The sequence below is a fragment of the Halichoeres trimaculatus genome, unplaced genomic scaffold (assembly GCF_033239565.1).
Source record: "Halichoeres trimaculatus isolate MK-OKI-2021-1 unplaced genomic scaffold, fHalTri1.1 fHalTri1_scaffold_1, whole genome shotgun sequence".
NCBI classification, from domain to species: Eukaryota; Metazoa; Chordata; class Actinopteri; order Labriformes; family Labridae; genus Halichoeres; species Halichoeres trimaculatus.
Window position 1 is genome coordinate 12022725 of NW_027437179.1, and position 24208 is coordinate 12046932.

A 24208-nucleotide genomic window follows, 5' to 3' on the forward strand; every position below is an offset into this window, starting at 1 on the left:
TTAGAAGATAAAAAACAGCATTTTAATCTTTCAAACTTTAGATTACTGCTGACACAGGTCTGCTCAATAAAGATAAAAACAAAGAATGTTTCAGAAAAAACAAAATCCTCTATCCATCCTGTTATTTTAAGAGTGAAAAGCACATTTATTCAATTTCTATTCAATTTATTAGTCAACAGCAAAAAAGAGCTAGTCACTGCTAGCTAAAACCCGACATGTGTTATCAAATTTGCAGCCGTGTGTGAGCTGTTGCTGTATGATATGCTGCGGACACCTCGGCTGAAAATATTACTTGGCCGGCGTATTTAACGGTAGTATTGTTATCTGTGCTGCCCATTAAGGTATGCTACACTAATATTATGTACTCAATCTTTGTTTAGCACTGTGCTGCAGCAAGTTATAACTTAAATGTTAGCCGAAAAATGTGTAAACTGATCAGAAACTAGCTTGGGTTGCCATAGCACCGGCCTTGCGACTACCGAGTTCGCGCGGCAGAAATTTTCCTGTTTAAAGTCACTTCTACCTCTTAAATTCATATAATTGCGGTAAAAAACGAAAGACAAACCAACACCAAGTTAACTTAGGTAGTTTTAATACAAGACGTTTCTTTTTTTCCCAACACAAATGTGAAGGATAGCCTTGTTTTTGCCCAACTTCCAAGTATAAATTCGATGCGGAAAATGTCCACAGCTGAAGCTATCACAGCTTGAAACTAAAAAAAACACTCTCTCCACTTTAAATTTATACTGAGTATTACACTAGGAAATAAATTTTAGCATCCCTTTCATACTAATTTTGATCAAAGATCTGTTTCAACACAACTGATGACTTAATCTCCGTCAAACCTTTTATGAAAGTCACAGTTCTTTACATGAAATACATAAATACATTCGTGAAACACACAATATGAAGCTTATTCCGACTTAAATAGCATTTTATTGAGTAAAGCTTAAGCTAGCCAAGCTTTGGCAGAAAAAAGTGCGACATACCTCTCCAAGTGCCTTGGTGAAAAAGGCGGAAGGAACGTTCAGCGTGTTTTTATACCCTGATGGAATTACTGTATTCTAGAATTCATCTGGACCAATCAAATTCAGACGCAACCTTTGTTTCCCTGACGTTAAAATAATAATAATTTATTTATTCTTTTTTTTTTTTATATATATTAAAATTTTTGATAAAAGCCTAAATCATTAACACTCCGATGCATGCTCGTGTTAACAGAAAAAAAAATGTTTTACTTCTGTTTACTTTCTGTTTTCAAATATTTTTTTTAACACACGTCCACTCCGGTAGCTTACGTACGCTCGCGCATTCAGCACGAACACGACTTGTTGTAGAAATTGATCAAATCATTAATTATTATCAAAGAAAATTCAAACCGGAACCTGACTAAGTAGAAAGTTTGATCGGGCAACTCAAATGCAGTGGCGTTTTCTCCCGGAGGCCAAGGGAAGCCATGCTTCCTCTCTTTTTTTAGACTGTAGCTGTGATTTAATGAAAATATTCCTTTTTAACAGTTTCGATACTTCTTCTGTGTTTTGTCACCGTCATCTCTTCCTTATCCCTCTCCTCTAGTTATTGAGCATTTTACAATGTGTAAAACAGCGCCCTCGTAAATGTTCTGTGGCGAATGCGTGGTGAAAATATGATACTGCACGCTGTTGTCCGCAAGGAAGCCAAGCTGAGTTGGCATCCCTTGGTGAAAAAAAACAAGAATGATTAACCAATCAGATGAGGCCGTGGTCATGACACTGCTCATCTGTGATTGACCAAGACTGTGCCAAGGGAAGCCACCCCGTCTTTGGCCTCAAACCAATCAAATCACAGTATCGTCATCATCGAGCCACTGAATGAAATCAGGGAGGTTAGCACATTAGCAGTGTGCGTGAAGCGGCCGGTTGTGTGTCTAAGTGGGCGGTTGAATGAATTAATAAGATGTTTAAGCTAAGTCAAGAGGACAATGTACATGTGTGAATGAGTGAGTGAGGGTGGGAGAGCTAAAGGGCGTGTGTCGGTGTTCAAAGTAAGTAAAACGAGCGCTCTCTGGGCGCTCTAACAGGTCCGTTACATGAAATAGCGATACAAACTGCAACATAGCCTTTTATGTACCCCACTCCCTAAAAAAAAATACAGATAACCAGATAACAGGCTTTGTCTCACTTGGCTTCCTCAAAAAAAATCTCCACGCCACGCCACTGCTCAAATGCCGAAAAGTATAAGCGTCTCTCTTTAGGTGAACTCGTGATGAACGAAACCCATCCCGACCGTGTGGGGGCAGTACGGAGCGGAACTTTCTTATTAGTTGTGAGATAATGGTGAGATGAAGAAGAAGCCATAAAGGTATCAACAATTGGAGGCGTGAGGTGAGTTTAATGATATCTTTACTTGGAACTTTAAATACTGGTATTTCTAAATCGTAAAGCGAGGTTACAGCCTGAGCCGTTACTGCCTCTTTGCATCGTTTTACCCTTTAAAGACATGGTAAACACATCTTCTAATCTAGCAATCACTCATCAAGTTCTCCCGTTCAGACAGCAGGAGAGGCAGAACAAATGGAGGTGGGGTTAGAGTCAGGTGAAAGGAAATCCACAAATTGAAGCCAGATCATTTTGCACTGCTTACATAAAATAGAAGGCACAAAAGGAAAAGTTCTTAGCACATCTATTTTTCAGGCAGGTGCTGTGGAGGTTCAGGTATCCCGTAGAGCAATTTCAAAGTAAACACCCGCACACCGTCCGACTTGCAAATAATAGATATTGTTTAATCTGCAACGTTTCCTAGACCTTCATCAGGCCTGATGAAGGTCTAGGAAACGAATAACAGAATTTTTTTTATTTGGTAAACAGTCGGAGGGGAGGAGGAGTTTGTATGTTGAATTATCTTTGACTAAGAGTAACATGAGACTGACCGAACAGTTTCTCTTTTTCTCCTCAGTCCAACTCAGAGCTGTGTTTCCACCAGCTACCTATGGTCCCCGGCCTCAGCCTCGTGATGCCTTCAGGAGCCGTGTATCTCATGGTCAGTACTTGAAGTGAGTGTTTATTGGACATGGCAACAGTCGTGTGGTTTCACATCACTCATTTAAACTTTGGCATCCCAATGGATCAATCAAAGATTCTTACTGATACTTAAAACACTTGTATGCATAATTGTTGTTCTCTATGCTTGGTACTTTCTCTAAATGGTTTGTGCTTGTGTGTTTGTCCAGGTGGGGTTTGGGACAGATTACTTCCCAGATTTAAAGAATGATGTGGACTTCACTGAGAACCTGGTGACCAAGCGATCTGTCTCTTTTCTGCCTGCTTCAGTAAGAAATACTCCTTGTTCATCCATTCATCTGAGTAAACACTTACATTCAGGATAATGGTGTAATTTATTTCATAACTCACCTTATCTTCATCCTGTCCTCCTGCAGGCATTTGAGTATCCAAACTTCCCTCGTGTTGTAGTGAGGGTACCCGAGGAGCTGATGATGGAGGCCTCCCATTGTAGTCAAGTTAGGGGTGTAGAAATGTGAGTCAACACTGTGCTAAAACTGTCACAGCTGTGCACATCTGATGCTCCATCCGTGGTGTAATTTTTGATGAAATGAGCTGACATAATGTTTATATTTTAGACAAACAACCTGTATTTGAAACTAGAGGACAAGGATTAGCCCGAAAAATGGTGGCTGGTTTGGTCCAGTGTGGAACACATCCCTAATAAAGCTGGAAGAAAAAACTTGGTACATTACATTAAACTAAAAAGAATGAGATCCATTTGTGCTGCATACAGTTTACAGGAAATACAGACAGAAAAAAAGCATGGATTCATCCATCCTGCTGCTGCTGCTGCTGCTGCTGCTGCTGCTGCTGCTGCTGCTGCTGCTGCTGCTGCTGCTACTGCTGCTGGTGTAATGGTGTGGGAGAGATTTTCTTGACTCACTTTGAGCCCCTTAGTACCCACTGAGCATGGTGTAAAGTTCACAGCTTAGCTGAGTATTGTTGTTGACCAGCACCTTGTTGAATCTGAGACCAAGAATCAGCCGGACACTAGCATAATTGGTCCTTGGTTTAAAACAAATCAAGTGTAGCGTTAGTTTTGGGCAGGCCACGACATCAAGCTCTAACAGCTTAGCTGTTCAGAGCGGGCGATGTAAACAGCTCTAGCCCAGCCTTCTCCCTGATTCCTCTTCTGGCATTTTGCAACCCACCTCCACCCCAGCTCCTCCTGTCTTTGTATTCATGTCCATTGCTCTGCTCTGTCTGGGGTTTTATATTTGCTGCTGTGCTCCCTGCTTATGCCGTTCATGATGGCTCGTGATGGGCTGGAAGGTGTGCTCTTCCTGCATCAGGCTGTCATTGTTAAAATCAATTAATTAGAAATGTATTAGGTGCTATATTTATCACAGCTTTTGAAACATATGTACAGCAGCTCAAACTTGCACACAACTGCAGCTAAATACATTATTTATTTGCAGCCATTACAGCCTAATGGAGCATAAGAGCATGAATGGAATTAAACAGGCAGTATTTACATGTGAATTAATACGTATCAACAGCCGTTCGCCCTGGCAGGATGAGATTTTTTGACAGAAACTGTCGAAAACATGGACAAGACACAATGGGCAAAGATGTATGTGTGCGTTTTTGTCAACAGGGGGCACCAAAGTCAACATAAAGCCAAAGTTCCTCTCAGCTGCTCTAAATTAAAGTAATTCAAGCTTTATATTAACAATGTTTTTATACACACAATAATAAACCACAAACCTGTGACTGCACAGTGAGATTAACAGACTTGATTATAAGTGATTCAAATTATGATTTATTGATTGTTCCATCAATATATGGTGAGATGTTTTAATAGTTTCTGAGATTAATGTTGAATTTTTAAGGTAAATGTGATGTTTATAAACATGTTTGTATATTTGTGTGTCTATTGATGATGAGAGCTGATCCCTAGAATAAAAAGCTGTTTGTACACTGAGCTGTTCTCCTTGTCTGCAGACTGACTGAGAATATTGTGGCGTGTGTGCGCGCTCTACTGGAAGCTTTAGAGAACTACAAAAGTCAGCCTTGAGGTTTTATGCAGTGATGGCTGATTGGGGCTTTGCTGAAGCTGTGACACTTGCTTCAAAACATGTTTCGAGGCTTCAATGACACACAGTGCTCCAGTGGGACATCTAGTGGTCAATAAAGCAAAGAGCAATCCATGCCTGTTACTGGCTCATGGACTGTTTGGGATTTAATTCACCTGCTCATTCCCCGTAAAGCTACACTTAATGATTGGATGTGTTCAAGTCGATACACTAATGATAATTTTAAAACAACTACGAATAATGACCATAAATAGTGTAAACTATGTTTCTTATTCAGCACATATGTCTGTAACCCCTGTATGCTCCACTTGTTTGTATAAAGAAATGCTTTAATGGTTCTGCTACATTCATAAGAAGTGCTCTTCAAACAAAGACTGATGTCATTATCACATGGGGCTGGTGCAAACAGAGATCCACCCTGCTGTTTGAACTTAGCTTCATGGGAACCCTGAACAAAACGTGACTCAAACAACCCTGACTTTACACCATCATGCCATCCAGAAGAAGCAGTGTTAAAAAAAACAAGATCTACATGAAACCCTTTGAAATTTAAAAGGTTTAAGGTGTTAAAATGCTAAGAGTCCATTTGTGCTGGAGTGACTTAAATACAAACCCTTGATTGAACAGAAATCACTTTATTAACGTTTCACAAAAATAAATCACATTTATTTTTTTTACAACATGAAGTGTCACTTACAGTAGACCTACATTCAGATGTCCGTTTGAATTTTGTAACAGCTGGATTGCAGTCAGAGACTGTTCTTAAAGTAAATCTGTCCACACTGATGGATGTAAGATGCTTGATACGTGAGCATCAAATGCTGTTACACTGACTAAATCATCCCGAGGTGCTGACTTCACACTGCACTCTTTGGTACTTTGAAGAAGTGCATCTGAAGTTTCTGCAGCACGCATCGTTGTGGTAGAACCTGTAGGACAAGGCCGAGAACAAACAGCATCAGCATTTATTACACGACATAATGTGGATCATGAGACAGATCAACAAACCTGTTTGTACGCAGCTCCCTGTCAATCTCCTCCAGAGTCTTGCCTTTGGTTTCAGGAAGCATGAAGTGGAAGAATACTGCAGCTGCCACAGCGATGATCCCATACATGAAGAAAACCCCAGACAGGCCGATTAAATCTGTGGAGACAAAGAAAGAAAATCCACTTAACTCTGGTAACATCTCAAACCAGGCAGGACATATGACCAGTCCTTAGAAAACTGAATCAGTGATTAGTGAATCCACGAGTTGTCCATCCTAACAGCTCATTTTGACATAATTCCCATGTCTTAAAGGGTTTTTAAATTTTGTTTTACTTTGCTAAAACTCATTACAGGCAATAACAGTTAATGTGAAAAGTGACACACATTGCATTAGATCATTCCATGGAAATTTTCACCCCTGCCTGTTGACTCTGTGGCAAATATATAAGTTTTTCAGGCATCTATAAAACCTACAAACGCCACAGAGACAATGAGGAAGATGAATTATTATTTCTGTTTGTTTTCATGTGTTAAAACAGGGGTGTTCAAGTTCTGTCACTAAGTGTGGTCAAACACTCTTGTTCCATCATTACAGACTCATGAAATCTGACCTCACCTGTCCCTCAGGTGTCTTTTGATGCCAGATGATCAGTGATCAGTTTTCCGCAGTGTTATGTGCTGCGTAAACTTTAGCAAACTCTGCTTCTGACCAAGGAAAATGGTTTCCATTATGGGATGATATGGGGAAAATATGTCAGGATTTTTTCTATTTTCTTTTATGTCAGGTTCAGGATCTAGATTTTATCAGGACTGTTTTTATGATGTTTTAAAGACTTTTTTTGACCTGAAAACAACCCAAATACTTCTTATCCTGCTTCCTGAACAATATTAATGCAACATGATGGATATTTTCTGCGCTATTCATAACTTTAATCCTATTCTGTACCCTCCATTGTGTTTTTTGGTACATTTTCACATCAAAATAAATCCATTTATTTAAAGACACTAGCTGTAAGAGATGGTGAGTTTCTTCAGAATGTACAGATATTTAGCTTTATACAAGTAGCCTATGCACAGTCCAAATGTAGTTTAGTAAGATTTTACTAGATATTTTTTGTGAACCTTGACAGAAAATGTAAATATACACATAATTTAGAACACAGTTTTTTACAGATCCAGAATTAATACATCATAAGATGAAAGCTGGGAACCGCATGAATATGGACCTATTCTAGATCTATTCTATTCTTTTCTATTCTATTCTATTCTATTCTATTCTATTCTATTCTATTCATAGTTAAAGGTTGGGAGACATATTTATGTTTAAAGCAACTTTCAGTTTCATGGCTTTGAAAACCATGCACGCAGATGGCACTAAGGACGGAGGGTATGACCCTTCAGATTTACAGTGACCCTGACACCCCCCCTCACCCCCATTCCCTACAAAAGAAGATAACATTGCCAGTAAAACAGAGGTTGGACTAGTTGGACTAATTCATATGATTACAGTGCACATGGAGACTCCGGTGTTTGAGTGCTGCGGCAAAAATTCTGTTCATGGTGTGAACAGATGTCTGACTTTTGGTGCTCTGAGTCAAAATTTTAAACAGGACGCCGGCAAAGTTGGATCTCCAACATAAAATAGTTGCATGAATCTCACCAGCCCAACACAGACTTCATGTTATGTGCCAGTCATGTCAACAGTGGTTATGTGTTTATTGTATATTTGAAATGCTGAGTAGATGTGCTGAAAATAAGCTAATGGGCAGTTTGACAATGGTAAATTTTAAATTTGCTCTCACATAAAAGTAGGCTAAATGTTAAAAGAAGCTTTTTAGGCTGTAGGTGATTTTTCTTATTATTATTTTTATTTACAATGTTATTTTAATAAGCAACTGTTAAGTGAAATGCTAACATTATCCTCCTCGTCTTTGAGTAATTCCTGTCGACAGTGAGACAGACCGTCATCAGTCAAGAGGGTCTGCCAGAGGCCAGCCAGAGTAGAAAAAGATGGCATGAGGACGGAAAGACAAGAAATAAAGACAGAAGAAGCAGGGACAGAACGAAATCTCATCTGTGCCCTTGCTGAAAACTCACCAATAAAATTCAGGAAAGTGAAAGTGACCAGCAGGTTAGCAGCCCAGTTGAAGCAGTTGGTGAAAGCAAACGCTCGCCCTCTGATAGAAGCTGGGAATATTTCACTCAGGAGGAGCCACGTCACTGGAGAGAGAAAGAAAGAAAAGCAAAGAAAATTACTTTCCTGCAGCACAAGGCGTTAAGAAAAAAATTCAACCAACTCCAACAAATGTTTAACCATCTCCAGAGACAGAGGGGTCACCAATTTCCAGCATTGGTATTTTGGGGTTGCAGGCTACAACATTTGGGAACCTGATTACAGACTTTCATCAGCTGAAAACATGTGATTGTTTTAAATCAGTGACCCATAAACATGTTTAGTGAGCAGGTTTTTATAGCAGGGTAACCCACTCAGGGTGAGACAAGACCCCCTGCTCATACATCATCCTCTTAGTCACATAGCTAACATCACATCATCTTTTACATATCCAGGAATATGGCTTTCCACCCCTTTTTTCTTCTTTCTTTTTTGCTTTTAATGCTTCTTATACCTGTTTCACATCTTTCTAATATTGAGAAAAATATACTCACTTGGTCCGAATCCAGTAGAGTATGCACTAACGACAGCCATCATACACAGGAGAATGATCCAGTTTACCACAGGGTTATTGACGTAACGTGAAGCATTTAAAGGAGAGTCCGTTAAGCTCTGTCCAACTTGATGGAGCACATCCTCAGTCTGTGTTTGGGTGTAAATGAGTCCTTGTCCTTCATTAAAAGGTGTTTCAGTGACTGACTGATTAAAAAGAGAGGGATCTGTTCTGTTCAAACCAAGGGTCCCAGAGCTACAGGGCCACTTAGCCTCCATCATGGTCTGTCCGCTCAGCAGTCCAATAGTTATCAGACACAGTGCCATGACTGAGCACCCTGTGATGATCAGAGGTCTCCTGCCCACCCTGTCTGAGACCACCATGGAGGCCAAGGTGGCGATCACTTTGACAAATCCCAGCACCACAGATGCCAGCACTGCTGAGGAGTCGCTGTGAAACCCGACCGAGTAGAAGATGGTTGAGGCGTAGAAGAGCACGTTGGGCTGACCCGTGAACTGCTGGAAGAGCACCAGACCCAGACCGATCACAGTCCGAGTCCTCATGTTGTCTTTACGCTGGAAAAGGTTCAAACTGCTGTACTGAGTGCTTTTGTTTTCAGTGCTTTTGGAGTTCTCTGATTCTGGGTTTTCCTTTATGAGGTCTGTTTCTGTGTGAGAGCGCTCTCTTCTGCTCAGGGATTTCTTCATGCTTGATGGAAGAAAGCAGACACACACCAGCTGAATCAAAGTGGGGGCTATGGCTATTCCAAACATCCACTTCCACCCACTTTTCACGTCAGATAGTAAGTAGTTGATGGCATAGGCTGCCAGGATCCCCACTGTGACTCCAGCTTCATACAGTGTTACCATGAAGCCCCTGCGACCTGGAGAGACCATTTCAGAGACAAAGATACAGCAGGCCATGGAGGACAAACACATGGCAAAGCCCACCATGATCCGACCCACTATCAGTGCAGGGTATGAGGTGATGAGCAGGACCAGGCTGCCCATCAGGATCAAGAAGTTGCTGAAGATGATGGACTTCCTGCGGCCGTGACTGTCAATCAAATATCCTCCCACCAAGGAGGCCAGCAGAGCTCCTATTAACAAGGAGCTGACCAGAGCCTCCTGCTGCACACATGACAGGTTGAACTGTGCCCTGAGCTGCAGCAAGGCTCCTGAGATGATGCCCATTTCATAGCCAAAGACCAGGCCGCCGAATGCCGACACAGCACTGGCCAATATGAGGATGACATTACCTGAAGAGGAAGAAGAGGTGGTTTTTAGAAGAGTAAGAAATCTTCGGTTAACACAAAAAACAACAACTTTTCTTTGTTAATGTTTGAACCATAATGAGTTTATATTCCTGATTAGATCTAAAACTGTAATATCCAAAAATTAAAGCTTAACCAGGGGAACCTAAAGAAGGATTATTTGTTTATCCACAACACTGGATGCGCACGCAATTTGGGTGCAGAAGCACTGTGGAGTATAATGGTTTGGCTTCATTGGCTTCCTCCTTTAACCTCAGCTCTTGTCTTAAGGCCTTCATTTGCAGAATGGTGGTATTGTCTGTTTTTGGGGCTTCAGTCTCAGGTCTCAGGGTTTCGTTAGGTCTTGAGCCACTTGAGAGTGCCGCATGTCTTTTTTTCAGTGCCAAAATGACCCCAAGGAGGTCATCCTTGGTTTTTGATATAATATTAAAACATATCCTGAGTCAGGATGAAAAGAGGGTTCAGGTGTTTCACCTCTTCTCTGAGCTCCCTTATCTGTCTTTCATAGTAGGACCTTTCACTCTCTTCTATCCTCCCCTGTCCTTCTACCCGAGTCACTCGGCCTTCAGTCTTGATGGTGTCAGTTTTCCCTTGCACCTTATTCTTTTTCTCTAAATCATCTCCATCCCTTTGGTATGGGGTCTGGTAGCCTCTTCTCCCCCTTTAATAAAGAGGCAGGAACTCGTCTCTCAATGCTACTTTGTCAGACATTGTTAGTTTTGCTATTGATGATTTAAAAAAAAAAAAAAAAAAAAAAAAAAAAAAAAAAAAAATATATATATATATATATATATATATATATATATATATATATATATATATATATATATATATATATATATATATATATACACATTGTTTTTAAAATCAATTTATAAACAATAAAAACACTTAATATAAACAGACAAAAAACCATTAATCACTAAAATAGGAGCACAGTATCAAGCTGGGTTAAAAGTCAAGAAATAAAATGGGTCTTAAACAAAACAAAATTTTGTCTCTGGGTTTTTTTTCTGTGGTTAGTAAAACGAATGTTTAATACGCACTAAGATTCAGCAGCTTTCAGATTTGCCTCATTAGCGTTTCTATCAGTAGATCCTGAACATGACAGAGCTCCATGTTAATGAGATGCACAGCTGCTAAACAGCTGAAGAGAAACAAGCATTACATTTATTGAGACACTGGATGCAATATCAAAGGTGATATGTGATGTTAATGATTTTTTTTTCAGACTTAACAAGGAACATTAAATATTCAATTTTAAACCTTGTTCAGTTGTTCATCACCAAACACCACGCCTTACTGTATATTTATATTAAAATGTTTCAGTTCATACTACAAAAACTAAATCCAAGTAATTTTATTTTTATTTTTATTTTTGTTTATCTTCTTTTTTGTAAAAATCAAGTTCTTAGACATTACATGAGCCACATTTACCTGAAAAGTTGAGAGAAATGCCTTATTTCAAGATATTAAAAGACACAAATTGACACCTTAAGATGGAGGTGTAGTGTGTAGAAATGGGAATCTTTAGCTATAGCTAACCCTCAAACTCTAGTTAAATTGTTTCTTTGCTCATCTTTAATGGTGGTCCATTTTAAGACGTTACAACAGCCTTTAAGGACAATAAACTCCTGTGATGTGTAATAAGTCTGACCCTCCATTAGAGTAGGATGCTGCTTTTGTCTCAACTCATTGATCTTCTATGGTATTTCTATAAGCATTGAGTTGGCTATCATTGACCTTGTTTGTAGATTCAGCAGTGATATTGAATATATTTATTATTTGCCTATTGCCTATTGGCTCTCAGCCAGTTCGATAATTCGAACAACAGAAGATAATCTTTAGCATTCATGAATATTTTTTGCTTTACTGTCTTTGCATCAGAGCAGCAATCAGCACTTTAACCTTCAGGATCATATTTCTGTCACTGATAAAATGATTTGTTTCAAACTTACCCATGGTCCTTGTTCTGCTATGTGCACATTTTACTCAGACTTGTCTCAGACAACATCCTCTGTGGAAAAAGTAAAAAAAACAAAATCAATGATAAGATTATTATCCTGCAGCACCCTCCTGGTCTGGTCTGTGAGTCCGGCTCAGAAAATGATGAGAGAGTCCAGAAGAGCCTGCCGCAGCCCCGTCGCCCTGACGACCATTCTGTTGACTGTCATGATTTCATTAGGGAGTCCACTTGAGAATGGATCAACAAAACACACAGCTGTGAGCAGCGAGCCTGTTTGGCCTTTTATAAACACCACAAATCCCATCAGCTGATAACAACACAGGAGTGAGGAATTTAGCAGCAGGAGGACTTTGCAGCCATGTGATGAAAAATCAACATCTCAGCTCCTGTTTGAAAGATTAATGAATCCCCAGAAACGCACTGGGAGGAACCAGAAAACGGGATCATTTGATAATGAGCTCATTCAGGTTTTAGCCTGCTTTAGACAGTTAATGCTGAAAATGCTGTAACAACAAACGTCATCAGACTCCTTCATTCAACATCTAAAAAATATAATGACTGCTGACACAGTGAATTAAAACAATGAAAGAAACAGCAGCAAACACTTAACTAGTAGTTTCTCAGAAAACACAGGTGAAATAATGTCTGTCCTCAGGAGGGAGACGTGACTTTTTACCGGCAAAAAAGCTACACATCAAACTATTACATGCTGTGTAAAAAGAGCGTGATACTAAAATAAACTTGTGATATCTGTAAGTTAGTTAATAATATCTTTAAAAAAAACTATAAACACAGCTTTGAATTTGTTTGACTGAGGTCCTTCAATCCCTGATACCCTGAATCTTTTACCACCATAAAAAGTTGTGCAACTGGAGCCAATCCTTGCTATAGTAACTAGAGATTGACCAATGTGGTTTTATCAGGGCCTATACCAACACCAGTTATTAGTAGTCAAAGAGGCTGGTATTTTGGAGAGGATATTTGGATATCTTTGGAGCTGATATTTATTTGGGGTAAAAGTGAAAATATCAACATCAAAGTTTTGAATAATACAATAATACAAAAACTTAAAAAAATTGCTCCCAAAAGCTTTCCATAGTCAATTAAGTTTTCCTAAATTTCAGCATTGAATGTAATTGTATCTTTTACTTATCTTTGTTCTAAGGTACTCAAGTTGTTATACTGTGGGTGGGACAGTGCTGGAGACAGAGTAGTGACTGCAGACAGAGAGGCCCAGCTGCATCAGAGCCAAAAATAACACAGTTTAAAATTATTTTCTCAATGGCCATTGGGTAGCAAAAAAGTCTAATGCTGATATGCCCCAAAATGCGGATAATTGGCCCAGCCAATAACCAATCCATCCCTAGTAGTAATATGGCATAAACAGAACTCTAAGCTACTGTTTATGTCTTACTTTTAATAGAAAATGTCTTCTTAGACGTGATTTGAGTTAAACTCATCAGACAAGACAAAAACATTTCATTTCAAGGAATTAAAAGATATAAAATGAGGCCTAAATTCTTTACCAAGAGTAGATTGGGTAAGATTAGTTTACTTTTTTAGTTTCTTGTGCCAAGACATTATTTCACTACATTTTACAACTATATTTTCTCCTGAGGAGTTCAGATTTGCAGACTCTATCCTCATTAAAAGTGTTGCTTTATTCCTGCTGTTGCAGGATCATCACACTTTATTCTTTTGTATTTGTTTTGTTATTCTTAGTCTTTTGTCGTTTAACCTATTTTGATCTGGTGGTGGTTTTCTTCATTTTTACATCCATTCCTTGATCCTCTGTCATTTCTGTGGCTTTAACCTTGTCCACCTCACGTTTATTTTAAGTTTTTTTTTCTCAACATTCCTGTTAAGTACTTTGTGGCCTTGCTTTTAAAAGTACTTTATATATAAAGTTTATTCATTATATCACCAGATTTTACTTACCCCACTGACAGATGTTGTTTTACTCTCAACCACAAGCTGTATGATATATGGACACAGTCCCTTTGACACTGTCATCTGTCTCTGATACCAAGTATTGCAGTTTTTTGTCAGTGGGGGCCATTTTGGAAATGCTGACTCAAGAGGTGGGCTTTGAGCTTCCTCACTAACAGCTACAGGGTGCCAGAGCTGTCAATCAAGTGAGCTATGTCTCTGATTGGACGGACTTGTGATCTTTTTATCTTCTAAATCGCAGAGTTCCATAAAAATTAACCTCTACACAGTGATTATGTGATAATGAAATTAAGATCCAGTCCCAAGCTGTTTTTTTAATCAGACTGTAAACATGTTTTCCAGTGCTGTAAAGGTCTGCTTTTTGCTTGTTGTGTATGTGGTTTACAGTTTTTCTCCAGGCTCAAGTAGGCACTCAATGACTGGCAGTTTTGAGCGTTTCCATTAAGCTTCATACTTTTGGAATAATGTTTGCCACTTGCTCTTAACAAACAATTCAGATGCCTTTTTTGAATATTGTTCAAAACATAAACACTTAGATTTCAGTTTTTGTAGTGCAGAGGACAACCAGGACATTCAGGGAGACCCACACACAGTGACCATCCAGGTGTGAACCAGGAACCCACATCATGTGAGGCCGCAGCACCAACCATTGCTCCTCCTTTGTATATCTTTTCCGCTCTTATCCTCTTTGCTTTCTTTTTTTTTTTTTTTTTTTTTTTTTTTTTTTACCCACTTCATTTAGCTAACCCTCTTTGTCCCTCCATATCTTAGTCTTTTTGTGTCTTTTTGTCTTTGTGTCCATTATTTGTTTTTAAGCAGTTATTCCCTTGATCACCAGCAGGGGCAGAGCCTTTTAATAAACTTATTTGGGACAAATTAATAGGTCAGTAGACTATGACTCAGTGTTTGTTGTCTCTCAGTATTATTGCTTTTTTTTTTTTTACCAGCCGCTCCAGCAATTCATACGACTGAGTGTCCTCAAAAACACTGAAAGCTACAGAGACTTTCGTGGTTAAGATGTGCTGTTGGTAGGTACCGATGGGGGCTTTATGTAGCAGCCTCTGCCAACAATCGATGAACCAGGAAACAACAAGTTCATTCCCAGGCCTGAGGGACCTTAGTTACAGGAATAAAAGTTAATTGTCGCAGTAAATATTCTAAGTAGGTCATCTACATAAGGCAGCTGTTGCTCAGTGGTTTCTCGGTTAGAGGGTTAGTAGTTTAATTCCAGCTCCCACAGTCCACACGTCAAAGTGTCCTCCAGAAAAACGCTGAAGCTGAGATTCCTTGCAGTAGCGTCTCTCAGTAAGAACTGGTGCACACTTAATGAAGCCTCTTCTGAAGGTAAACAGGTGAATGCATATGTGTGTGAGCTCTTTCAATGAGCTGTAAATATAATCCTTTTACTGTTTATCATTTACACAACAGAAGAAGAAGGCACTTCTGGGTTATAACAAAAAGAATACCTGTGAGATCTCATCCACATGTGACCCGTCACTCTATGAGCTGCTCTTTTTCTCAGGTCATCTGCAGGTGAGGCAGGGTGGAGCCACCAGCTGCACCTCATTCCAGCCAATTAAATACTCCTCAAATATGCAGCTCGGGCATCTCGGCTCTGCCACAATTACAGCATGCCAACCTCTGGCTTCTCGCGTTTCAGTTTCTCATGTTTACTTTTATTTGTCTTCTTCCTGAACAAGTGAGCATGCAGTGTCCTCCTGCCCTGACAGTCCTGACTCCAGCTCCCTGCCTTCTCTGTCCCCACCAGGTCAAACATCCTGCTCTGCTTTAACCTGCTGTCTTTGTTCTCTGGTCTTCAGAGCTTTGGTTCCCTTGACTTTCCTTTGCACAATCCAAGCCTCATTCCCTGGACCCCATCCTCCAACCTCATTTCTACAATCAGTTTTTAAAATCAAACTTTTTAACTGCCTCTAATCGTCTGTACTGTAGTCTGTACATGTGTTTGCCAGTTTCTGGTGACCACAATAAGCTCCTATTAGGTTTAAAGTGTTATAATGCTAAACCAAACAGAGAGACGTGCATCTAGACCATGTCTCAATCCTTGTGCCCAAATGTTGCATTATCCTTTTTAAACAGTGCATTACTAAGCGGATTTGGCAACTTGTAAAGCTCTGACACTTTTAATTCTTTGGAACATGCATTTAGACTGACATTCAGCAACATTTGGAAACTTGTGACGCACTGCAAAAAAATACACTTAGCCCAGATTGAAGCAGCAGAGGCCGGTGTAGTCTGACTTTTCTGACCTAGTTGGTAAAGTTCCAGAAGTCCCAGCATCAAACAACCACGACACAACTCAACAGCATCTTAATGTTAACATTGCCCTTGCTGCCCTATAAACAATGTACTAAAATAAAATATACAGCACAAGGCTGAATGGTTTCACAGGCTCTGGAGTACTCACCATGAAGAGACATCACAAGATCTGCCTCCTACTCCTGTCTCAGGTTCCTCATATTTGCCACAGTTGTTGTCATGGCTTTGAGACGCTGGTATGACATTCCTGTGCTCAGAGAGAACTTCCTGTTTAGATACAAACAAACGTGCTCACAGTCAGCCTGACTATCAAGATACAGCTGTTCATTCTGCAGACTGAAGTTCGAGGGGACATGGTGAAGTCTCTGAAATGCCACAGAAAGCTTAAATGTGAGCTTACAGGACGAGACTGAAGATCATCAGATTAAGAAAACACTTGAGTTGAGATTTTTTTTTTTTGCTTTTTCATTATTTTATTTATATTCTTTAATGAGAATATCTACCTAATTAAATGATTATTTAATATGACTGAACAGTTGTACTGTCACTTTAATATCTATCATTAAAATTAAAAAATGTCTGGCCTCCTCTTTTTATAGTTTGTATCAGAAGATGTGAAAACATAATACTCCTAATGTAAGGAGTCAATGTTTTCTAAAGAAGTAGAATTATTGTGCCTTGATTTATGACAATAAAAAACTCTACCCGCACTAATTGCTTCAAATAACATAAACAAGAAAATAATCATGATGGCTTTTCATTATGTTTGAAACGACAGACTTACACCAAAAGTCTTAGTTTAACTCCAAATGGATCTATCTTCAATAACCTTTAAAGAAAGTAATTACAAAAAGACACGTTTCGGAGTTTTCCAGAGTCAAATGAGATGTTTTCCAGTTATTCAGCAGTATTTAGTCAGCATTTGTGCAGTCAAAAGAAGAAAAATATCAACCTGTGTGATAATCGCCAGCAGTCTGGGTTGTAAACCACAGTTTGAAATGTCATAGATCATTTTCAGTCTGTCAGTCAATCACTGGCACATCTTTATGGAAATGCCTCCAAAAGAAGTCATTGAAAATCTTTTAATAAGCAGTTGAAACAAGCTTTATATAAAACGTCTCAATTATGAGGCAAATACTGGGTCAGTTCTCCCAACAAAGCCCTTCTGTATTTGTGATTTCATGAATAAAAGCTGCTTTTCAAATGATGAAGAAAACATTAAGATGCTTTACTCCAAATAAAGGATTAATACAACAACCAAAAGCTTTCTGAGAAATACTAGGCCAGTGAGTGAAGCTATTAGCCCACTGAACTGTCCATGCAACCGGTTTAATCCTCAAATTATTTATTTGGTTATCATGCAGGAAAAACGTACATAAGTATAGGCTACCTGTAAATTTGGAACTATTTTTTTGTTTCTCATTCTGTGTTTAATTTGGCATTGGACCACCTTTGGAGGGGTTTATAAGTGTTTCTAATAAAAGTTTTCTCCTGTGATTAAATTGTTAACTGTCAGATGTTTGCTGAAGTAGTGACGTCCACGTATCGAAGTAAACATAAAGACATGAACCGTCGCCTAGTGTGTAAAGTAAAGCCCGCGTTACACCTTCAAGTCTGAATCATTTCCTCTTTAATGTCATGAAAATGACTGTTTATTTTCCTGCAGGGTGTATCTTTGTTTCAGGCCTCATTGTCGCCTTATATCAGCTGCAAAACAGCTCGTGCAGCAGTCAGTTGACCCGTTATTCATCGTCCCTGTCTGTCCTGGAATTTAAGCTGCTGTGAAGCAGGACTTATTCGTTACCTCGAACATTAAGTGCACTGAAAACTCTATAATCTCGTGTTAAATATTGGTGTTTAAAATAAAAAGACATTCGGGGGAAAGAAGTGAACTGACCGTAAGAAGCAGAGAGATGCTCCTGGAAAAAGTTGTGTCTTCAGGAAGTTTGAGCTCAGCGACGTGGCAACGGCGTCAGGTTACAAAAGGAGAGACAGACACTAGCGACGTTTGGACACCAGAGGTCGACAAATGAGAGGAATTCATAACTAAAGAAAAGATCAACGGGGGTTTCATGGTTTAAAATTTAATTATGTGTTCAAATGCCAAAGAAAAACAAAATGAAAATAAGTACGTAAATAAATAGATAATCCTATTTTTATCAATGAAAGGTCATCCAACCATTATGTGACAGTCTTCTTGCCCCGCAAAAAGTTAAACAGACATAAAAAAAAATACCAGAAAGGCAATAAAATTTTTACCTTTTTATAACTTAATTTTTAATCACTTCTGTCTGTTTTCTGCCACTCTATGAGGTCCTTACATGGCCTCTAAAAGACAAAAAATGTGATGTGGTTAAGCTGTATGCATCACAAAAAAATAAAAAAAAAACTAACAATACAAAGCAAAGGCTCCACAGTGACACGATTGTTCTGTTGTCTTGATTTTCACAAGAATTTAAAGGAAAAATAAAAAAATTCATCCAGCAAAAAAGAGTGCTGTTTGCAGACAAATTTTTCACAAGTTTAATTAACTTTATTCAACATTAAATCATTTTATGGAGGAAACACTTCATCTCTTGATCCATAGTTGAAAATATGCCAGACGGCTAAGGGGGCTACACACAGTCACATAGAGGTACAGTTTTGTAAAACAACTCAGTCAGTTAGTGATATTAGATAAAAAGCTACAACAGTTTGCTGCTCAAGCTAACAACAGGAAGTTAACGGATGACATGCTTCCTTCTTTATAAGAGTGTAGACTTTTACAAGTGCATGTTTCTTCCCATTACAAACAGTAAGCGTTTTAAACTTTTGGCAAAAAAAGGAAACCAAAGCTGAAGTTAAGAAAAAAAAAGAAGTTTCTCAGGCTTGCACATCAGGCTGGCTGCAAAGCCAGGGAGTCAGTGTTTGGTCCCATGTCCTATTTGTTTTCTCCTATTACAAGTTGCTGTGAGGATTAGAAAAAAGTGTGCTGAAATTCAAAGTTTAGATAGTGACTGAAAGCTGATTGGCTGTGATTAGTGGCATCATGTAACACCGTAATGTGGCCTGGATTTGAACATTGTCAGAGTTGAGGCTTGTTTCACGTATTCTGGAAGACTGTTCCAGACTTTAGGAGCATGAAACTGAAACACAGCCTCACCGTGGTAGGTCCTGACTCTGGGACCCAGCAGAAGACTCCTCCCTGAGGTTTTCAGAGTCTGAGTTGGTTCATATGGCTGTCACATATATTTTGGAGTTAAACCATGGAGAGACTGTTACACAAGCAGAGCTGTTATGAAGTCTATTCCCTGAGACAAACGCATTTGGTCTTTTTAAGTCAGGTTAAGACACTGTTCCTTTGATCTGACAACGTTTTTAATGGTAAAAAGCTGCTGGTGTTGGTGATTTAATGTAGCTGTTAGAGTTCAGGTAGTAGCCCTGGATTTCTAACCTTGTTATTAACATTTAAAGAGAGAGTCTCAAGGCCACTGATAACAAGGCCACAGACTATGCTTTCAGTTCTGTCTAAGTTTAGCAGAGGAAAATTGATCTGTTTAATGTGGTGACATGTCCTCCTGCTGTTAGTAACACAAGTAAAAAAAACTTTAAATTCACCTGTTTCCATCAAAAGATTTTTATTTAATTAATTAAAAAGAGCTTTCATTATTATTTTGTTATTATTATTATTTTTGTTATTATTATTTTTGTTATTATTATTATTATTATTATTATTATTATTATTATTATTAAAAATATATTTCTTTATTTCACTCCATTTTCTTATTGTTATTTGGTCTTTTTTAGTTGCAGGGTCTGAAATTTAATTCAAAGCCTCCCCCAGTGGCACGGATAATAATAATTTATCAACCATCTTTAGGATATATATATCCTAAAGATGGCTGTTATAACATCTCAGTAAATCTAAGGTGTCCTTTTGCCTGCAAATGTGTATGTATTGGAGGTTACCGCTAGGTGGCAGCCTTCCAGAAAGTGAGCACCGGAAGCACGAAGATTAAAAAAAAGTAAACACGGCTCTGGAGGAAATCATGGCGGTCCCGGAGTTTCTCAGCAGAGCAGAGTTAATTAAACAAGGAGCAGAGGCCAGGGTGTACCGAGCAGAGTTTCTGGGGAAGCCCGCGATCGTTAAAGAAAGGTTTCCGAAGCGTTACAGACACCCGGTGCTGGACGAGAAGCTGACACACCGGAGGACCGTGCAGGAGGTCCGCTCCATACTGCGCTGCCGCAGGGCGGGTGAGTGTGACGGCACGCTGCTGCTCCTGCTGCACATTTATGGACTAAGTAACGATATTAATTCATACGGCAGCTGGTTTTAATTTGTCATATTTAAATCAAGTAGAATAAAGACACACTGTAACGAACCCGATTATACTGTCCACTATGAGGGGAAAGAAGCGAGCCCTCTTGGTAGAAAAACACATTTTTGAGGGACCTGATGCACATCAAGTTGTATGAGAGGATTAAAACTGATGCAAAAGTAATAAAATAATAAAAGAGGTCGTTTCATGTGATTAATTGACGGATGAAACATAAAACCCCTTATCTCTGTGCTACAGTCATAATAAAAAATAAAACCATGACTGTATTTTCAATCCTGATAACAATCGAGATACTACCTTCATTGACGTCCTGTCTCTAAAGGCTCTATTTCTATCTTTCAAAAGCTCAGATCCAGTTTAATCAAAACTTAAAAACAGTTTTATGCTGGAAATAAATGACTATACTTAGACTATACTAAGACATTATTTCAGGTAAGGGGGGCTTCTTGACAAACTGTCTCTGCTTTTTTTTCAACTGGTGATCACTTTTACTGTTATATCTGAAGGCTAAAAGAAATAAAGATTCTTTAGCTGCTTCGGTATCTGCTTTGTTTCTGACAGTCTGAATATCTCAAATCACATTGAATCTGACATTTCCTAGTCAGACTCAGGTCACTTTCAAATGTGGTATTGAATCGGGTACATAACAAATTTCTGCGAAGGTGGCTACAGTCTGAACAGCCAGGGGGCAACTTTTACATCATTCTGAATAGGACTGCACGATTATCGCAATCGCAATGTCAGCACATGCAATTCAGATTTTTCTCCATGATAACCAAGCAAGTCCGTAGACTCATCATGACACAACTTTTTTTATTAAATCGCAAGCACAATCGCAATATTGTCCACCTAATCGCAAATCGTACCTTTTTCACAAATCGTGCAGCACTAATTCTGAAGCAGACAGAAACAGAGGCGGGAGTCATAAACTAGTTCAATTCTTTCTCTTCTTTCTTTTTTAGATAACTAGCTCACAGATTTTCCAGCTGCTGCCACACACTTTGTTAACATAAGACCAGAAATGAGACTACTGACTGCTGTCATGTTTGTTTCTGTAAACACTGTTCTGTGTGTAACATCATTGATCAACTGAGCATGGGGGTTACTTCAGGAGTGTGAGCTGTTCACATCCCAGTCCGCAGACAGGTCAGATTTAAAAATGTAAACAAACAATAAACAGGAATTGGGCATCAAGGCCCCCAGTGTGATGACTTTAACAACAAAACTAAGTGGGCTAAGTGAATTTAAGTTAATAAGCTCAGGACACATTTAAACTATCATTCTATACTATATATTATTGTTAAAACACACATAAAAAACAAACAAACAAAAAAGAGTGCAGCTCTACTTTCTTACCTCTATAACAAAGTTTATCTCTGCAAACCCTGGTGTCTGATCGGGACTAGGTACCAGGTGATATTAAATACCAAAGAATCAGATCGGCAAAAATGCTGATTGTGACATCCCTAACATGACAAATTTTCTTCGGTTCCTCGTTGGCTTTGGTTTTTTCCTGAGTCTTATCATGATAAGAAAATCCTGCACGACACTTTATAAACATAGAAATACAGGTGAACTGTTTTTGATCTCCTTCCACTCTGCTCCTTAGGCATATCTACCCCTGCTGTCTATTTTGTGGACTACACCACCCACTGTATTTTCCTGGAGGAAGTAGTAGGATCCCTGACCGTGCGGGACCACATTGCAGCCACTCAGAAGTCTGGTTGCTGTACAGGTCCAGAGCTGGAGCAGCTGGCTAAGCGGATAGGTCAGATCCTGGCCAAAATGCACGATGAGGACGTCATTCACGGAGATCTGACCACCTCTAACATGCTGCTGAGACACGGTCAGGGAGACGGGGAGTCTGACTTAGTCCTGATTGATTTTGGTCTGAGTTACAACTCTGCTCTGCCAGAGGATAAAGGGGTGGACTTGTATGTGCTGGAGAAGGCCTTTCTCAGTACCCATCCTAACACTGAGTCGCTGTTTGAGAAGCTGCTGAAGAGCTATACGGTGTCCTCCAAGAAGTCATCAGCGGTCATAAAAAAGCTGGACGAGGTTCGGTTGAGAGGGAGGAAAAGGTCGATGGTGGGATGATGAGCGATTCACAGACAGAAATCTCTGTAAATGTTTGAAAACTTGTATCATTGACAGGCTATTTTGTTCATCAAAAGAATGATGTATTTAAAGTAAAATCATAAATTTAAAAAGATCTTTTTCTACATTTATAGTTGACTTTGTCCTGACATAATACATCTATAAAAGCTATACACACAAGCTAGTAACAAGTATTAGAAAATTAGATAAACCTCATATCTTATTTTTTTAAACAGCCAAACCATTCAGTATATACAATAACACCATGATACAAAGAAAACTGGGCTCAGTCTTTTCTTTTATTTTCTATGAAAGAAGTTAAACAAACAGCCACCTTTCTAACCTCTCCAACAGACTCAGGAAGAGGAAATTATCTGGAGAGCTGAGAGAGAGCAGTTCCATTGTTCAGGTGTGAAAGCAGAATCAACACCTGCAGAAGACGGAAACCAAAACTGAAAAGAGGAGGAGGTAACATTGTTATGATCACTGCCTGAACATCAAAAGAGGGTGTGAAGCCTGAAACTGGAATCTGATCATGACCTCAAACTGGATATAAACACACACCTTATTTCCACAGAGTTCACCATGAACTGAGACACTGTGTTGCAGTGAAAGAGTGTGGTACAGTAAAAAAAAAAACCTGTTCAAATTTAAGATTATTTTGCTGTTACGTTCCTTCAGACAAATTTAACATGGATAGTTTCCAGAGAGGGGTTGAGTCACAGTGGGAGTCTCTCCAGAAGGCTGCAACAGGCTGTTCAGACCCACACAGACACAGCAAAACATGTGAAGTCCTGACAGACAGAAACCTGCTGGCTTCACATGTTTTACTGAGCTTTCCAACCTGTTAGACTGTGTGTGTGTGTGTGTGTGTGTGTGTGTGTGTGTGTGTGTGTGTGTGTGTGTGTGTGTGTGTGTGTGTGTGTGTGTGTGTGTGTGTGTGTGTGTGTGTGTGTGTGTGTGTGTGTGTGTGCGCGCGCGCGCTGCTCATGATAGCAGAGGTTTTTTCTCCCCCACAGAGAGAGGTGTTCTCCTGAGGTTTCAGGACTGTGTTTGGAGCCATCATCTTTGCTCATTGAGAGTATTGTCGGATATATTTGATGTTCCAGTTCCTCTCGGAGCTCCTGTCCCTCCGTTTCCAGCACCTTGGCGTCCTGCTGGTCTTCTCTTGTGGCTGAGTGCTCAAACTGGAAAGCTGCTCTGTGTATATGAGGAACTAAATCCTCTTCTTTAGGACATCCCTCTTTAGTTAGCCTGTCCACCATCTTCAGGTCCTTGTTGGATTTCTTTAAAGATGTTTTCAGCCACAGGAACATTGCCTCAGAAAACAAAAAAAATAACCCTGAAAACACACACACACACACACACACACACACACACACACACACACACACACACACACACACACACACACACACACACACACACACACACACACACACACACACACACACACACACACACACACACACAGCTGTGTTTGACTTGATTCAGTAACTCCTAAACAGCTCTCATCTTTGAGCATGGAAGTGTGAATTTGTCTCTGTACCTAACGGTGTTTAAGGATTCAAGGTTTTTTTTGCCATTTGGACATG

General features: G+C 39.4%; 2 protein-coding genes across 4 annotated transcripts; one reads left to right on the top strand and one right to left on the bottom strand.

Moving 5' to 3' along the window:
• Nucleotides 1–5771: 5771 nt before the first annotated feature.
• Nucleotides 5772–18183, bottom strand: slc2a10 (solute carrier family 2 member 10). 2 transcript variants are annotated; one of them, XM_074674273.1, is made up of 7 exons: nt 18095–18183; nt 16346–16444; nt 11963–12021; nt 8733–9989; nt 8163–8285; nt 6086–6221; nt 5772–6006 (listed from the first exon to the last, which is right to left on the bottom strand). In XM_074674273.1, exons 3-7 carry the CDS (start codon nt 11964–11966, stop codon nt 5916–5918), a joined length of 1611 nt encoding a protein of 536 aa, XP_074530374.1. In that variant the 5' UTR covers nt 11967–12021; nt 16346–16444; nt 18095–18183; the 3' UTR covers nt 5772–5915. The 2 variants fall into 2 exon arrangements, with proteins under 2 accessions (XP_074530374.1, XP_074530366.1); XM_074674265.1 differs by having other exon boundaries at nt 16346–16464.
• A 1969-nt stretch (nt 18184–20152) lies between these two features.
• On the top strand, nt 20153–23382 carry tp53rk (TP53 regulating kinase). Of its 2 annotated transcripts, XM_074670868.1 has the most exons (3): nt 20153–20430; nt 22126–22639; nt 22968–23382. In XM_074670868.1, the coding sequence occupies exons 1-2, from the start codon at nt 20226–20228 to the stop codon at nt 22611–22613; spliced, it is 693 nt and encodes a 230-aa protein (XP_074526969.1). In that variant the 5' UTR covers nt 20153–20225; the 3' UTR covers nt 22614–22639; nt 22968–23382. The 2 variants fall into 2 exon arrangements, with proteins under 2 accessions (XP_074526969.1, XP_074526890.1); XM_074670789.1 differs by lacking the exon at nt 22968–23382 and having other exon boundaries at nt 22126–22847.
• The last annotated feature ends 826 nt before the right edge of the window (nt 23383–24208 follow it).